Consider the following 17,355-nt stretch of genomic DNA (forward strand, 5'->3'; position numbering starts at 1 on the left):
GTCAATGCCAGTAGAGCCAGTAGAATCATAGCGAAGATGTAGGTAGGTGCTTTACACCCCCCTCCTGGAGGTTCACGCCACATCCTGATCGCACTGATTTTCACCTATATCATACACAAAACACATGTCTCAAACGATTTGACACCTTTCTTTCGATTTTTTCGTGACAATCGCACCATCCGTCTGAACTGGACAGTTTCATATACTCTCGATTTCGACGTAAAACTTCCATGATTTAAGATGCTCTGTTATTATCGATCGCGAAGATACGTCTAAATTAAACCGAAATCATTCAAATTACGGATTGGACGATTAAAAAACGCAATTAAAATAATTTAAATCAATTGTAAATATGTATAAGCATGCACAGAAACACGTAAGATAAACATCTCTTATCGTACTCTTATTTATGAAATAAAAGTATAGTCTAAAATACAAATTAATCATCTTTAATGATCGGTCGTACTTTGCAAATTTACATATACTCCTACTCTTATATACGACCAATATCTTTATCAAATATGCATTCCAAACTATATTTAACATAGCGTAAAAAACTGCATATATATATATATAAACAAATAACAAATAATCGATGGTGCCTATAAAATATAAAATTCGTCTACAAAATTCGACGAAAAATCAATCTAAAACTTTTTTACCAACTTCATGTATAAAAAATCTTTCTAAAGATCTTATTCACATATTGTCAACGTTTCATTCACGTTGTACCTGAATCCACTCTCGATTCAATTTCGATTCGCTAATCCTAAAATCATCGCTAAAGACGAACAAAACGTCTAACGCTTTTTGAAAGGCTCGGTCTCGCATCGTGCACGTGCTGAATCTCTGATAGCTGAAAGGGTTGCCGTTGGACAGCGATGGCGATTGTAGAAACGAAGAGAGGAGTGACAAGTCAGATAAAGAGGGGGTGGTAAAGAGGATGAGGCAAAAGACGAGTACAACCCCGCAGAGGAAGAAGAATGAGGGGGAGAGAAGTACACGGAGGAGAGAAAGCTGCTCCCTCTCTTGCTGGGTTTATTGATCGCAGGGTGCGGAGCGAACTGAGCTACCCTTCATGCGACCGTACGCCATACTTGATGGTATTTGCTCCAACGAGACAGTTTACTCGTTTGGCCACAGCTTCTCTCCATCCTCGTTATCTAAAGTTCGCTCGATTATAAATAAAATCTAAAAGAAAGGACATCGATCTGGTGAGAAAAAGAAAAATGAAATATTTGACGGATGCCGCAGTCAGGATTTACACGATACGTGATTAAATAAAGACGATGATAATGACGATGGCAATGACGATGACGATGACGATTTCGTCCTAGCTAAGATGATGTCACTGCCCTCGCGTCATTGACACGATCTGTCGTCATGAAAGAAACGCGTGGCAAGCCAGGCGGGACGAACACGTTGACGGTAAAAAGCGTGGCTTTGTCATGCTGCAAGATCGTAGTCGTCTCTCTAACGATCCTTTCTTGCTCACGGAGAAAAAAAAAACTAAGTGAGCCAGAGAAAATCTGGAGTAAGAGATGGTATAAAAGAGACGAAAAGAGAAAAGGAGAGGAGAAAGAAAAGGAAAAAGATCGTTGAAGGGGAGTTGCTCTTCGTGGTAACCAAGGCAACGCGCAAAGCATAGCGAGTATACTCGTGGCGATAAAATTCTGAACAAATGATTTAAGAAAATTTTAACATCTTTTCTTTAGCCGAAGAAAAGATCATATAAGAGAGAAAAGACAGTCATGAAGACGGACGTCATGCCTCTTGGTTTCTTCGAGTACTCGAGGAAGATGCTGTTAAGAGAGGTTCTATATTTTTATCGACAAACTGCAGAAACCAGTCGAGTCCAAGCAAAGGCTAGTACGATCGTCACGATTCGATGATTTTCGCACGGTGATCACTCGCGGATGAACGTCCACGATGGACGATCACGTGCACGCGCACACACCCACAGGAGAGAAGGATGAGATTATCCTTAAAGGATACTCTCACTCTCTCTTTCTTTTTTCTTATTTCTCGATCTTTTTTTTCTCTTTTTTTCTTTTTTTCTCCCTCATCAAAGTATGGAAATGTATCGGAGTAAGATAGTCAGAGAAAATTACTTGAAACTTTTTTTGGATTTTCTCGAAGAATCACGTCGAAAACGTGAAAACTTACGTACCGAAAACGACAGCAGCAGGGCTTGTAGATGCGCGTCGATCGTAAACGTACGTAATGCAAGTACAAACAAAAACCGCGTACTTCCTTCGACCGTAGACGACCGAAGAATGTGAACCGGTGAACGGCGTCGCTCGACTCGACGCTGCTGCTGCCACCACTTCACGTCTGCTGAGAAATAGTGGGGAGAAAGGGAAGGCTCCGAACTCTCATGGATTGATGCTGTAGCGAGGGGAAGAGGGAGAACGTCGGTTTGCTTTCTCGAGTAGGCAGGAAACAGTCAATGCTCCAAGAGTATATATATCTATATAATAATATAATATTCTATATTAGATATATGTGAATATTGGCAATGTACATAGACGAAAATATATGAAACGTTAAATAACATTTGGAACGTTTCAAATTATTTTTATTCATTCAACAACATATCTTTCTTCTTCTAACTACTCTCGTATATATAGAGTTTCTATATGTGACTATTAAGCATACAAGAGAATTTGACTGTATATATCACGAATGTCTACACTGCAAAAACACGTGTCTACGTAGAAACAAAAGATGACAGATGCATAAAACGTAATAAACGATGATTTGCTTAATAGAACTTTATAATGCACTTACTAGTAGTTCATCTTTGTTTCTTATCTTAATAAATTATATATTAGTTATTCAAGGTTAATCGTTATTAAGATAATCTAAGTATGAACTCATCGCTGAATAAACCACGCTGACTTATATTTTCAAAGAATATATTATATGTTTTTTCAAAGAATATATTATACAACTGTTTTAAAATAGTACAATTTACAAGATATTTATTATCTAAAATGCAAACATTATTTGTAAAATAGTTAAGAAAAAATATTTTAGAATGATCGAATGACAATGTATTCGAAATATTTGTAACGTGGAGTCAGCTGTCTATATAAATATTTTATTATAAAATAAACGATAATTAAATAATTTAAAAATATAAATTGGATTAATTCTTAAACTATACGATTATCATTAAAATTAGATTTACCAAGAAACTTATTGATAATAGAAAACATTTTATAATTGGAACATCATTGTATTTTACTTTAACTAACTTATAAATCGATATTTAATTTCAAAAGTTTTACGATTGTCTTTTACTCGATGAAATTCTCTGATATGTATAATAGAAAATTCGCCATGATTGGACTATATTATTGCAAAAGAACAATAGAAATGTTTGATATCGTTTTTAAACGATATGAACAATTATGAACATTTACTTGATGATTATGAATCATCTTCTACTTTTTTTCTACTTTCTACATCATATTTACAACAAAACTTGAGAAAAAGAAAAATGCAGAAAAGAATGAATAACCCAAAAAAAAACAAACTACAAAAATATGAAAAATGCGCGCGAATGATTATGTGGAACATTGAATAGAAAAATCCAAGAATTACCATCCTGTTAAGAGCGCCATCTTTCTCATTCGTCGATAGTTGCATTTTATTTATAATAATATGATACGTTATATTTTTAAATTTTAATTATAATATTATGTATAATATAATGTACTAGCTATTATTGTGTTTAACATTATTAAATGGAAAAAACTTTATATATAAGTTCATAATTCTTCATTTCGTTTTTCTCCTTCAAATGCACTATCTTCGTTCTATAATAGAATTGGTATATTTCGTTTTATGAAGCTCGCCGCCTTAGCGACGCTCTGATTGGTTTTGAATATGCGGGGGTCTTTAGAAATGGACGCTAAATGTAGTTTTTCCGTTATAGCATGCTGTATTTCCATTTTTTATCTCCATTTGTTTATATAAAGAACGAATTATTTATTAGGAAAATAATTTATTATATTTACAAATTATACTTACTTTTGAAAGGCCTAAGACGAATAGATTTTATAAAAGAAAATGTTTCCTTTTTCTATTGCATGATCACTATTTGTATCGTAAACTAAAAATACATGAGTGCATAAGATTCTTTCTTTTTTATTATATTTTTTAATGAATGGTTATTATGGAGAAATATCAGTATATGAGAGCATTTATATCAGCTGCATCGGAATATGCAAAACATCCCAGTGAAACTACCATATCTGCTATACAAAGAAATCTTGGGGTAAGGTTGTGATTGTAATTCAATTTTATTTGCTATACTTTTTCTATTAATTTAATTTATTTGTATATATCAAACACTCGATTAAAAGAAATTTGTATGTATTCCTAAGGTCATAAGCGTATCATTGGATCTCAGCATTTTTGATCCTACAACTTCCATAGCAGCTGAATTTTATGTCAGCTTACACGAGCTTATGAATTCTTTAGGATCTAGAACAACATTAATTTGGAGTACTGTAGATGTTCTACAGAATGCTTGTCGAAATACGAATGCCAGACAAGCTCTTATCCATACTTATAAATTTGCTCCTATATTAGCACGATTATTGGAGGTAAACATTAGAAATATAGACGTATAACGAACTTTTATTTTATTATATTTTAACACACTTTTTAGGCCAACTTGACAAGCGAGAAGAGAATACGTGTTTTGAAACTTCTACAGGAATTAACTTATGGTGTAAAAATTTCTTGGCAAGAAGCACATTTACCGTATTTAATATCCATTTTAACACAATGGGTAATGCAAGTAAAAGAAGAAGAAATTGTTGCCCTTTCATTAGGTGTACTTGTAAATCTTTGTTACAAAAATCTTGCAGCAGTTTATACATTAATGCGTACCATTGATACTAAAACATTTATACGAACGTTACTAAAAATTCAAAGCAATAATGTTAGTACAAGCGTTCCGTGTTGTAAACTTTTGATTATATTGGAACATACTAATACAAATATCTCAGAAAAACATATATTGGACTTTGCTGCTGTTACATTTACAAGTTTAATCAATGCTCTTCAAAAAAAAGATGTATTATTGTTAAGACATATTATTGATTTCTTTGATGATGTTGGTCAAAACGAACATTCACGAACTATACTGCTTACATATGCAAAGTAAGTATTACAAGAAAAATGCTCTAATAAATGTTGTATTTCTTATTGATTTTTCTTTTTGTTATTAGTTATAGTAAAGATGTAGAACGATTATTGGCTACTTTAGAATCTAATTCTGATCCAGATTGTGTTGCACTTTTAATGGAATTTTTACTATCATTAGTAAAATTAAAAGTGATTGCTTTGATTCCATTATACCCAGCATGTGTAAAATCAGCTATGACATGGGTACCTGTAGAACAAGTCAGTATCTTTTCTTTATTTAAGTAGAACTTCAATTAGCATAAATTTCTTTTTTCTGTTACCATTAGGTATGTTCTAAGGCACTAGCACTCATTAGGATAATTGTGATTGAATCACGCCGTACTAAGGTTTCTACAGAAGTTCTTACAGAACTAGATCCATCTGTGCTTATGCTTATAACTAGCACAAAGGATGATGAAATACAAGAAAAAAATGAACTGCATAATATTGAGGCACAAGAAAGACTTGCTGAATTGATGCAATTATTCCAAGAAATGGTGAAAATTTCAGGACTTCGATCAAAGGTGCTAAAGACATTTAGTGAACAAGCAATGCGAAAGTTGTTAAAACCAATATTGGAATATGAAGAAACTGCAAATAGGGACTGGCCTGGAAATCTTATTCAAGTACAGTAACATTGCAAGTTTTCATTATAATTAAAATTCAACTCTATTTGAAGCATGCCAAGAATTGCTTACAAGTATAAATGACACTTGTTTAAATTCTTATAGAATTCAACAACAAATCTTTATATACATGCCTTAGTTTTAACAGCAGATTTGGCAGCTAATAATTCAAACTGGTTGACATTATATTCTGAATTACTTCGAAAAAAACAAATACAAATGATAATGGCATTAGCATTATTTACGGGTGATGGAGAAATTAAGCAAAAAGTTCTACAATTAACATCATCTGTAGGTTTTCCACAGGAATGGTAAGTTAGGTCGAAACTTGTATATTCAAATATTTGAATGTAGAAATTAATTGTACGTGCGTGTGTGTGTGTGTGTAATTTATACATATATATTATTTTTCTTATAATCAGTGTTGCTGCAGTAGCGCAATGTATGAGACAACTAGAACCTTTAGTTTTGGTACAAAGCAATGCTAATACTATAACAGGAATTGAAATTAAACCCAGCATTAATTATAATGGGAATGAAATGGCTCCATTATTTTCATTTGGCCAAGAGGAACGTCTTAATACTTTTATAAGCAAGCTTGAAACAGCTATTGAGTCAAATCAAATAGGAGATATTACAACTTCTGCTGTGATGGAACTGTACGAATACAAAGTAAAATTTGCATTTTCCCTGTATCATAAAATGTAAAAAATAAGATTTACATTTATATCTCTGTTTTAGAGCTCAGCCTGCCAATATTACTCTACAGTTTTGTTAATCTATTTATATTTACTATATTACATAGATATTTTTTGATTCACATTAATAATAACTCTAAAGCAGTGATATGAATGTATACTGCAGGATCAAATAATTTGTAGTTATGTAATGTAAACTCATAAAAGTTAGCAGCTATGAGACACGCTGAAAGAGCCATGCAGTCTAGTTTAGAGGCTGCAAATAATCATGCCACTAGTTTGCAACATCGATTGGCGCAAGTAATAGCAGAATCTAGTCGTTTACATCAAATGTTATTTGATACTCAACAATGCTTAGAAGGTATAAAAGTCGAAAAAGTTGCATTAACAACAAAACTTAATGAATCAGAAGATCAAATGAAGAAAATACTTTCTGTTAAAGCACAAGTAAATTCTTACTTCTTTTATAAATTTAAATAATACAATTGTATTATATATAATGAGAAAAAAAAAAAAAATATATATATATATATATATATATATATATATATATATATATAATATTTTTTATAGGAAATTAACGGATTAAGAAAAATTGTAACTGAAAAATCTGCAAATATCGACTTATTGAACAAAACATTAATAGAACGTGTAAAAGAAGTGGAAACCTGTATGAATAAAATTGATACATTAAATAAAAAAGTAATAGAATTGGAGACTGAATATTCAGCTGCAGTAGCAAATTCTACAGAAATGACTAATAAAAACCATGAGTTAGGCAAACTTTTATATAAAATGCAAGATTCCATTAACAAAAAAGAACAAGTATGTAAACTTTTCATGAATCATATTAAATTATTAAACATATTATATTAATAATTTATTTTTTACAGATAATAGAATTAAAAAATAACGAAATAGAAGCTAATCAGAAAGATATATCTGCATTAAAACAAGAAATTCAACAATTAACCAAATTGACTCATTCTTATGAACAAACTTTAGCCGAAAAAGATCAGAATATACAGAGAATGACTTCAGAATTAACAGATCTAAGTAGAATGAGAGATATGATTTTCGAACTTACTGCCAAAAAAAAAGATGATTTAAATACAACCTAGCAGAACAATAAAATAAGGGAATTTTATATATGTGACCAAAATAATATTGTTACAAATTTATTTCTTTTCTCTTATTAGTTCTCCTATATTCATAAAATGACACTATCTCCATAAAGAATTATGTGTAAAATACGATTTTCATATTTTATTATCGGATTTGCAATATGCTGCGCATTTAATAATGTTTTTTACACTTATGGAAACTCTAAAAAATATAAAACTAATATAGTTTGTAAAGTATACTCTATCCTTAAAGAAAACAAAAGATCAGGAGTATTAAGGAAAAATATTTGTAAATAATCATTGTTACTAATACACTTCATTTATTACATAATGTCAGATAACATCATCGATATTATCAAATTTTTACTGTAACAGAATATAAATTTCTTTTTGTTATTCGAAATCAATTTTTCAATTTTGTTTCCTCAAATTTTTACAACTTTGAAATACATCGAACTAAAGTTTGTTATGTGTTTCCAGATTTGGTATATTTTAATCTCATGTAGATTATTATACTAGCATAGAAACTAAATTAAATAGAATAAAACCTAAAGATGTATAATATAAATTCATATAAAAAGAAATTTCAATTATACAATATTATCACATATAGTCACATTGGAATAAGCATGCATAAGCATTGTCTTTGAACTAATATAGCAAAAATTACAAAAGTAATAACGTTAGAAGAACTGTAAACATTTAACAAATCTATTCAAACTTTTTTTCATATATATGTAACATATTGAAATGTCAGCAATATTTAAACATACATCAACTTATGCTTTAATATTCTTTTCACGATTTTAAAAGGTTCTTATTGATTTACGTGTAATTATTAAGTTACATACATGATTGGTTTTGAATGTCTCATCTGTTCTATCTGTGCGCTGTACACGTTTCAAATAGAAACAGAATAATATGTCTATACAAGATGTTTAAAAATAACTATTCCTACTTTTGAAATGTGATAGAGAGCATCTAATTAAATACTTTTTTATAATAAAGTAGTAATTCTGTAATTCTGGAAGTAATTCTGTACTTAATATTATAAAAGTTGAAACTCTTCATTAATCTTTATATATATATATAATATATATATACAAATATATATATATATATATATATTATCATTCTCCAAAATTAACTTTTGTATCTAAAGCCATATTAAATTGTTTATAAAAGAATTACAGTGACACTAAGTAAAACTCGGACACTTGCATATATTTTTTTTATAAAGCAATAAGTAATATAAAGAAATTAAAATGAATGATATTACAATTTTTATTAAACTATATTCAGTAACATACAAATCCATGAAAAACAAATAAAATTCATTTGCATTAAATAATAAAAAACCAAAGTCTTAAAATTAACAGAAGTTGGTCTCAAATTAAAATTCGAACAATAGAAAATTTTTATGAATATATGTATGTTTTACATTATTTTTATTCTATCCTAATAGTTGATAATTCTTTGTCTTAAGACCTTTTAATCGATTTAACATTAATCAGACCAATTTTTCACAATATGAAATATCAATTTTTGCTCATTCCTCTTTCAACGGTCTTTTCAATTAGAGATGATGTGATTTTTCAGTTTTTCCTCCCAATATACCCACAGATGCACAATTCCATTCGTCTGGTGACTACAAAAGTATTTCAATAATGATCAAGCAACCATAAACTAACATTATGTTCCGATGTTTTTGATCATTCTACTTATTTTTTTTAAAAAGATAAAAGTAAAAATTTCTTTTTACTTCTATGATTAATTTTGGTACACTCAATTTTGGATCCTTTTTTATTTTCCTTACAATCCAACGCTCTTCGGATTTTGCGAATATTTTTCATTTGGTTAATTTTTGACAGTATTTCTCAATCTAAATCGTTTTACTACGTCATAAATTGTAGAGTGGCTTTATTTCACTATTTTTATAATCTTTCGGACAGATAAACCATCTTTGAAATAGCTTATAATAAGCTTTCAAGAATCTGACAACGTTCGTCCAAATTGTCTGCCCATATTCAGATATTAAAGCAAAATTTCACAAAAAAGAAAAACATTTTATACGACTTACATTACGACAATAATGATACTCAACGAAAAAGTGATTAATACTTCATTTGTTTTCATTGGCATTTGTTTATATGTAGTATGTTTACAGCGATGCAACATGTCCGAGTTTTACTTTAAGATTAGTTTCTGCTAATTTTAAAATTGGCTTTTTATTGCTCGAATTTTTATTACAAATGAATTTTATTTTTATGTTTCACGCATTTATATGTTACTGAATATAACTTAATAAAAATTATAATATTGTTTATTTTAATTCGAACTCACATTACTTATCACTTCATAAAACAAAAATATGCAAATGTTTGAGTTTTATTTTGAGTCATCAATAGAGAAGAAGAGTTAATTGCTAGAATTATTCTTACTTTTGATAATCTTCGTAACCATCTGTAAATATTTCGAAGAATTTGTCATTCAATCATACGGTTTATACTTTGTGTGTCAACAAAAGAAATCATAATTTTGAAGTTTTTATAATTGTTTTAATACTATTTCTGTAATATTCCGCTAATTTATAACCATTAAAATTTAATAAAAAAAGTTGCTTTTTACGTTGAGATTATTTTAAATCTTCATTTCTTTCATATCGTATTATTTCAATATGAAGGCGTGTCCGAACATTATTTTATTATGAAAAGAACAAGTCCTTTATTACATCTAGATATTAAGAATAGTTATTCTAACTAAACACCCTGTATATTAAATACATATTCACTTATTACAAAAAGATATTTGCTCACATAATTAACTTAAGCATGCGGAATGAATTTCTCTTTTAATAAGTTTTCTCTCATATTATATCGTTTGGCAATAAAAAGAAAACAACTTAAATATTCAAATGATTTATAATTTATCGCTTTTTCGGATTATTAATTTTTTGTATATTTTTATACATAAATAAAAAAATATTTAGCTTAATATATATTTATATTAATTACTACAATTTTATTTATCTTCAATTCCAACTATATAATTTAATTTAAAAGTATTTCTTGTTTTTATTATTTTACGATATAATAAGTATGTATAAAAAATACTTCATACCTACATATATAGGCTTGTTAAAAGAGAAGAGTTTTACTAGAAAAATTTATTTTAAAAAATGCTATTTCTTTTTTTAAATAAAAAGCGTGATGTAAAGAAACTGCAGTGAAATGAAAGAATAAAAATTGTTATTTATCTATTTAAAATTGATGAGTAATTCATACTGATCTCTTTCATTTGTCATAATAAATTAAAATATATTAAAAGCAACTCGATCGAATGATATGTTATTCTCTATATTAGATATTGAAACATAAGAAAATTTCATCATCAACTATTACCATTACTCCATGGTTGTTCACTAGAAGATGCAAAAATTAAATAGAAACAATTAGTTATCATATTTATTCCAGCTGCCATCCAAAAAACTGTATGCCAACGTGCTAAAGTTTCCTATGAAATCAAAAATAAAACATAAAACAACATTGAGTCTACAAGATACACAATATTCACTCAAAGATACTAAATATGTTATAATAAATAATAATGATATTTGTATACAGAAGTACTCACATGTCCTTCAACTAATCTACCAATGACATATGGTGCCAAAAATCCACAAGCATTAGCTGCTGCATTGGTTAATCCATAAAGAGTACCAGCATATCGTGGTGCTAGTGCAATGTGATTCATTTGATTTCCAGCATAAACTGCACCTTGTAATGAACTTAATCCAACAAGCATTATTAAAACAGTCATGCGATCACATCCAGCCCAAATAGCACCTACAAAACTGAGACTGGGACCAGCAGAAGCCACTGTATTCCATAATTTGAACGAAGTCAAAGGAGATAAAATTTGCCGAGCAAGAAGAGCATCCGCAAAACTCGATATTCCTAAACCAACCAACCAAGAACTTAGATATGGTAATGCTGAGAGAAATGCATCTTGTTGCACATCAAAATGTAAAATTTTATCCATATACGTTGGCAATTCTGTTAACAATGTGTAAAAAGCCCAGGATTGTCCACATTGGGTTACAGTTATAGCCCACATAGGTAGAGATGTAAAAATTGATAACCAAGGTACACCAGGATCATGAGTCTATTTTCATAAAAATATAAAAAGAAATTAATTGTATTAATAACTATATATGAATGCATACTGCCATTTAACTAACCTCGTGTTTTTTTTCAACGCTAGCTTCAATGTATGCTTTCTCATCAGGATCAATTCTTACATGTTGGGCAGGTGTATCATAAATAAAGATTAGCCAAAATGCGTACCAAAAAATACCTAATCCTCCAAATAAATAAAATGCAAGTGGCCAACCACCCCATAGTTCCAGTGAACATAGCCATCCACTTACAGGTAATGATATAACTGTTCCAAAATTTGCACCTAAGAAATAAAAAAATTGATAAATAACAAAATATTTGTTTATCAATTGATATCAATGGTTCATAGCATTACCTGCATATACAATTGCAGCAAATTTACTTCTTTCTAATGGTGGAACCCATTGTGCAAGCATAGTGTGCATTGCAGGAAAAGTAACACCCTATATTAAAAATATATGAAAGTGAATAATAGTAAAACAGTATAAACCTTTCATTAAGAGTATTTACCTCTGTAAATCCCTCTGCAACTCTAACTATAAGAAATGGTACCAAACCCCAGTATGCTGCAAAGGGACTGATTACAGTCAAGACAGCAGTCAAGAAAACTCCTAGTCCATAAACCAACTTTCCACCAACTTTTTCAGCCATTCTACCTCCTGGAACATTTGTTGCCACATAGCCAAGAAAAAATGCTCCTAATATAACACCTTGAGTTTTTTCATCCCAATTGAATTCTCCTGCACTCTACCAAAAAGATATAGAAGTAAATTTAATAAAACACAAACTACATAAAGCACTTTTATGAAATTTGAATATAAAGAGTATATCTGAAAGTGAGTAATATATCAGTGATACATGTTAAAACTGATAACAAGTAGAATAATAAAATTGATAATGTCATGAGTAGGATATGTAACTTGATCATTTTAGTTTATCATTTGTTTGTGATTTCATGTTAATCTAATTGAGTTAAAGAATATATTTAAATATTCGATACATCAAGTATTAGAATTATAATGCAGAAACAAGAAATTAATATATTCAAAAAATTATACAATCAATGAGAAGCAATAATAAGAAGCAAACATACTGGTATAAATGTTCCATTTATGGGATTCCCTTTAGAACAAACATCAGTAGTATTTTCATCATCATTAGGTATAGCTGTTTGATTAACCATTGAAACAATTGCGATTGATAAATTCACTCTCATTGCATATACAAGAGCAAAGCCTAGAAAACCTAGGAAACCTAGAGTATAGCGTGCTTTTATATATGATTTTGTATCGGATGGATTCTGTTCTATGTTAACTGAAACACATAATATAAAAGAAATGATTAATTATTAATAAGTCATTATTGAATGAATAAATGTATTTTGGAGTATAAATAAAAATAAATATTTCCGATGTCTCATAGTAACTTATCATAATAATATAATTATATACAAATATAATTATAACAATATAAATTTTTAAAATCAATTTCAATGCTATATTATTTCTATTGTTTTGAAGTTTCTGCGGTTAGACAATAGATTATGTGATATTATCAAGCATAAAACAAGTTTCCGTTAAGTCAAAGTAATAAAAGACGATAGTTGTATGGCATTATGTGCTTGTAGATCCAGGACAAAGATAAATATACATATAAATAAACAACTGTATAATATTATAAACAAACCTTTTTCCAAACAATCATTAACGCAAAGTGGTAAATCATCTCTCGAAACGCTTGGATCAAGAACCTCCATATTATATTTAAAAACAAATGTTACAATGGTCTTACACTTTCACAATGACTCACTGCCACTACGAATACCTCTATCGCATTAACGTAACCACTTGCTTTGTTCTTTTAATCATAACTTAGTACATAGAACTATCACATTCTTCTGGACCGAAGTTGAATACACGAAATTCATCACGGCATTCAAAAGTACAGTGTTTATTGTCTGGTGCTGTTAAGCTGTTACTAATACGAAAAAGTTAAAACAGCCGGTAAAAGTTACATTCATTTCAACAGTTGGTAAAAAAGATCACGATAAAATTTATTGTTATTTAGAAAGTTGTTCAATATCAAAAATATCTTAATTTTGTTCAAATTGACATTTAACAATTTTCATTTTACTGAGTGCGGCAATAAAATGGAAACACATAAATAACTCTGTTATTTGTGATTTTATGGAAAAAATGCTTAGAATAAAGTTACACCATTTCAAAGGGTACATCTGATAATGGAAAGAATTTTTTCTTAAGGTCATTTTTTACAAGATTTTAAGATCATTTTATTTTTAAATGAAACCTTACGATTTTTTTTACATGGATTAATTCGCGGCGCTTCATATTGAATAAAAAAGTATTAAGTTGTGTATAATTAGTTCGCGGAATTTTAAGAAAATGTCTAATTATTCAACTATAGTTGTTTTTTTTTTTTTATTAAAACTAGAGAAGATGGAAGATAAATTATTCAAGATGTATTACATATTTACTATCATATTTTTTTTTCACAGATGAAATAATACATATGCTTGTGCATATAATTTACTTTATTTTATAAATACTTTTTTATAGTAAAAAAATTGTAGAGTACTATTAAAAAAAAAATAACTAAAATAAATAACCAAACTGAAATCTATAAATAAACTTGAGAAAGAATTCTTTCCATTGACAGATGACTCCATTGAAATAGTATAACTTTATTCTGAGCATTGTTTCCATAAAAAAAAAACCATAAATAACAGAAATATTTAGGTATCCCATTTAGGTATTTAAATACCGCACCCAATACACGTTATATTATATTGTTCGTGAAAAATTATACATTAAATATATACAAAATAGAGGAAATTCTATAATTTTGTAAGAGATCTTGTTAATAATGATAGTTTATAATGATAGTTACAAAAATCTTACAAACATTTTTTATAATCAGATCTTTCATCTGATAGTTTGGCATTATCATATTCTATCAATTTATTGCTTTAATTTATCGAGAAAAAATCCACTTAATTCATTGGCAACGCTTAGAGCTTCTATAGATTATCGTTGGCGCTGATGTCAGATTAACAACGAAGATAAAAAATGTTTAGAAGCCCATTATCTAAAATTATATAAGATTCTTATGATAGAATAAGATAAAGAAGAATATTTGTTAATAACTAAATAATCAGTAGATAAACTTACTAAACTAGAGAATTACCTAGTAGAGAATATAAACATTATTAGTAAAAGAGTAATGTATTACATGTGTACAATTGATAAAATATATAATCACGTAGTCACATAATTATGTAATAAAATATTAAAAATAATTTTATATATTAAATTATATCTTAGAATTATGTTATACACATTTTCTCGTTAGAAGTTAATTTTAATTTTTAATTCAGACACTCGAGTTGGAAGGATTCCCTTTAATTGTTCTAACCTTATCTGACTTCGTATGGAGCAAGTTTCCATGATGCGTGTCACAATATTTACATATTAATGAAAAGGGAATATGTACCGAGTGAATAATTTGTTTCCTCTATTTTTATGTATCATTAAAAATGAACAATCTTGGCCTGAGTTTAATTCTGAAAATGGGATGTCTTTGCGCCAAGGAAACTATTACTGTAAATACGAAAAAGTATACAGTTCGCGAACATCTGGGAGAAGGGCAAGTTAAAATATTTAAAAATTTGTTATTGCTTAAATTTAAGTCTTCTGTGTATGCACTTTGCACCGCAACACCATGAATATAAATTTTACGTATAATTTCTTTATATGTTCTTGTGTTTATATACGATATAATTAAATAATATAATTATATATAACTTCAGAATTAGATTGGCAAGAGTATTTTTTGTCTTGAATTAAAAAAAAAATAATATTATATTAGAATGTGTATTTAAATTACAGTGGATTTAGTACAGTACTTTTAGTAGAAGATAATATAACACATAGAAAATATGCAATTAAAAAGATTGTTTGTCATGGGCCTGAAGACCAGCATATAGCAGTAAAAGAAATAGAATATCATAGTCTTGTAAAGCATCCAAATGTTATAGAATGTATTGATTCCACACACAAAGGAACAGCAGATCCAGTTGTAAATGCAACTAGTGAAGTACTACTTGTACTACCTTATTATTATGTGAGTTTATATTATTTATTAAAAATATATCACTATATATTTATTATAAGTTATTATTTCTTTAACTTATCCATAGAGAGGTACACTAGCACACGAATTAGAAAGACGAGCCAAAAATAATGATTATATGAATCCCATAGATATTTTAAATATCTTTTTACAAATATGCGAGGGTGTAAAAGCTTTTCACGAGGCAAAGCCAAATCCTCTTGCACATAGGGATCTAAAGACTGCAAATATAGTCTTGAATGATCAAGATATACCTGTTATAATGGATTTAGGTAAAGAAAAGTAAAAAAAAATGAAAATCAAGAATGAAATTGTTATAATGTTGACCAATGATATAATATTTTAGGATCTGTAGCACCAGCAAGAGTTAAAGTTTGTGGTAATCAAGCAGCTCAAACATTGCAAGATATAGCAGCTGAAAGATGTTCAATGCCCTATAGAGCACCAGAGCTATTCAATGTTGAAAGCTATTGTATGATTGATGAACGAACAGATATTTGGGTAAATGTTTAGTTATGTATCTAAGTAATTAATTTATTTATCACCAAAAAATGAGCGATCTATTCATTTTAATTTGTTTTAGTCTTTGGGTTGTATTCTATATGCTTTATGTTACTTTAAGTCTCCTTTTGATACCGTTTATGAAAGAGGAGATAGTGTGGCACTTGCTGTTATAAGTGCGAATATTACATTTCCAGAAGAAGCACCTTATAACGAAGTATGTGTGTAAACATTTTTATATATGATATAATAATTTAGTACAATTTATAATTATATAAAATTTTACTTTTTAGGATATGCAAAATTTAATTCTCTCCATGTTAAAAGTTAATCCAATGGAGCGGCCTTATATATATAGTGTAATAGAAAGTGTGCATGATACTATAGCAAAATTTGAAGGTAGAGTGTAATTTTAGGGTTAACAAATTAGATATATTTCTGCTTTAAGTTTATACAAAAAAAAATAGATTTTTTGTTACAAGTTCAAAAATTTTGAATGATGAATAAAGTGAATAGAGCAGTGATAGATTTTTATACACTAAACGGAATGAAATATAATTTTCATAAATAAGTTATCAATACACTCATGGATAAATTACGCTAAAACTATGTCCAATGAGTAAAATTGTAAAGATTCAAACGTCCAGAATATATTAATATGCATTTATAGTGCTTTTATAAAACTGTTAAATAATGAACAAATGACTTTCATATTACATTTTTATATGTGATCAGAGACTATGTAATTATATAGGAACTATTTAAGAAATTATCCTTATCTGGATATTACTATAAGACTAAATCTTATTCAGAGGTAGTATTTCCTTAACAGAAACGTTAATTAAACAAATGATAAATCGTATGTTATTTCTTTAGT

At 28.7% G+C, this 17,355-nt stretch overlaps 4 protein-coding genes across 7 annotated transcripts in view; 2 read left to right on the forward strand and 2 right to left on the reverse strand.

The window, feature by feature from the left end:
• The window catches only part of Dscam1 (Down syndrome cell adhesion molecule 1), a 66,208-nt gene extending 63,912 nt beyond the window's left edge, over nucleotides 1–2,296 (reverse strand). Inside the window, exons 1-2 of the mRNA XM_085660686.1 lie at nucleotides 2,171–2,296; nucleotides 1–104 (exon numbers count right to left, since the gene is read on the reverse strand). The exon at nucleotides 1–104 is cut by the window's left edge and continues 5 nt beyond it. Coding sequence (XP_085516812.1) covers nucleotides 1–83 — 83 coding nt within the window. The 5' untranslated portion in view covers nucleotides 84–104; nucleotides 2,171–2,296. The remainder of the gene's footprint in view (nucleotides 105–2,170) is intronic.
• A 1,584-nt stretch (nucleotides 2,297–3,880) lies between these two features.
• LOC118445716 (uncharacterized) lies at nucleotides 3,881–7,908 on the forward strand. Its single transcript, XM_035875503.2, has 10 exons — nucleotides 3,881–4,285; nucleotides 4,395–4,616; nucleotides 4,682–5,178; nucleotides 5,247–5,421; nucleotides 5,490–5,828; nucleotides 5,934–6,139; nucleotides 6,251–6,500; nucleotides 6,734–6,973; nucleotides 7,100–7,351; nucleotides 7,420–7,908. Exons 1-10 carry the CDS (start codon nucleotides 4,175–4,177, stop codon nucleotides 7,645–7,647), a joined length of 2,520 nt encoding a protein of 839 aa, XP_035731396.2. The 5' UTR covers nucleotides 3,881–4,174; the 3' UTR covers nucleotides 7,648–7,908.
• Nucleotides 7,909–8,828: 920 nt separating this feature from the next.
• On the reverse strand, nucleotides 8,829–13,818 carry MFS10 (major facilitator superfamily transporter 10). Of its 2 annotated transcripts, XM_085657590.1 has the most exons (8): nucleotides 13,515–13,818; nucleotides 12,922–13,142; nucleotides 12,339–12,575; nucleotides 12,184–12,271; nucleotides 11,891–12,111; nucleotides 11,284–11,814; nucleotides 11,052–11,163; nucleotides 8,829–10,113 (listed from the first exon to the last, which is right to left on the reverse strand). In XM_085657590.1, exons 1-8 carry the CDS (start codon nucleotides 13,582–13,584, stop codon nucleotides 10,088–10,090), a joined length of 1,506 nt encoding a protein of 501 aa, XP_085513716.1. In that variant the 5' UTR covers nucleotides 13,585–13,818; the 3' UTR covers nucleotides 8,829–10,087. The 2 variants fall into 2 exon arrangements, with proteins under 2 accessions (XP_085513716.1, XP_035731415.1); XM_035875522.2 differs by lacking the exon at nucleotides 8,829–10,113 and having other exon boundaries at nucleotides 10,882–11,163; nucleotides 13,515–13,817.
• Nucleotides 13,819–14,911: 1,093 nt separating this feature from the next.
• LOC118445726 (serine/threonine-protein kinase 16) lies at nucleotides 14,912–17,332 on the forward strand. Of its 3 annotated transcripts, none has more exons than XM_035875524.2 (7): nucleotides 14,912–15,065; nucleotides 15,223–15,491; nucleotides 15,734–15,968; nucleotides 16,045–16,249; nucleotides 16,324–16,478; nucleotides 16,561–16,695; nucleotides 16,772–17,332. In XM_035875524.2, exons 2-7 carry the CDS (start codon nucleotides 15,382–15,384, stop codon nucleotides 16,886–16,888), a joined length of 957 nt encoding a protein of 318 aa, XP_035731417.1. In that variant the 5' UTR covers nucleotides 14,912–15,065; nucleotides 15,223–15,381; the 3' UTR covers nucleotides 16,889–17,332. The 3 variants fall into 3 exon arrangements, with proteins under 3 accessions (XP_035731417.1, XP_085513732.1, XP_035731416.1); XM_085657606.1 differs by having other exon boundaries at nucleotides 14,933–15,123; nucleotides 15,198–15,491; XM_035875523.2 differs by having other exon boundaries at nucleotides 14,933–15,123.
• The last annotated feature ends 23 nt before the right edge of the window (nucleotides 17,333–17,355 follow it).

The sequence above is a fragment of the Vespa mandarinia genome, chromosome 1 (genome assembly GCF_050613455.1).
Source record: "Vespa mandarinia isolate Hongniang chromosome 1, ASM5061345v1, whole genome shotgun sequence".
Lineage (NCBI taxonomy): Eukaryota > Metazoa > Arthropoda > Insecta > Hymenoptera > Vespidae > Vespa > Vespa mandarinia.

What these genes read in the sequence shown, in the direction of transcription:
- LOC118445726 (XM_035875524.2), top strand. Translation starts at nt 15,382, where the DNA reads ATGAACAATCTTGGCCTGAGTTTAATTCTGAAAATGGGATGTCTTTGC. An exon ending in TTGTACTACCTTATTATTAT is followed by an intron (nt 15,969 to 16,044) that starts GTGAGTTTATAT and finishes ACTTATCCATAG; the next exon opens with AGAGGTACACTAGCACACGA. An exon ending in AAGAAGCACCTTATAACGAA is followed by an intron (nt 16,696 to 16,771) that starts GTATGTGTGTAA and finishes TTTACTTTTTAG; the next exon opens with GATATGCAAAATTTAATTCT.
- LOC118445716 (XM_035875503.2), top strand. Translation starts at nt 4,175, where the DNA reads ATGGTTATTATGGAGAAATATCAGTATATGAGAGCATTTATATCAGCT. An exon ending in GGCCTGGAAATCTTATTCAA is followed by an intron (nt 5,829 to 5,933) that starts GTACAGTAACAT and finishes AAATTCTTATAG; the next exon opens with AATTCAACAACAAATCTTTA. An exon ending in GTAGGTTTTCCACAGGAATG is followed by an intron (nt 6,140 to 6,250) that starts GTAAGTTAGGTC and finishes TCTTATAATCAG; the next exon opens with TGTTGCTGCAGTAGCGCAAT.
- MFS10 (XM_085657590.1), bottom strand. Translation starts at nt 13,584, where the DNA reads ATGGAGGTTCTTGATCCAAGCGTTTCGAGAGATGATTTACCACTTTGC. An exon ending in TAATGATTGTTTGGAAAAAG is followed by an intron (nt 13,143 to 13,514) that starts GTTTGTTTATAA and finishes TATGTGTTTCAG; the next exon opens with TTAACATAGAACAGAATCCA. An exon ending in TAAATGGAACATTTATACCA is followed by an intron (nt 12,576 to 12,921) that starts GTATGTTTGCTT and finishes TCTTTTTGGTAG; the next exon opens with AGTGCAGGAGAATTCAATTG.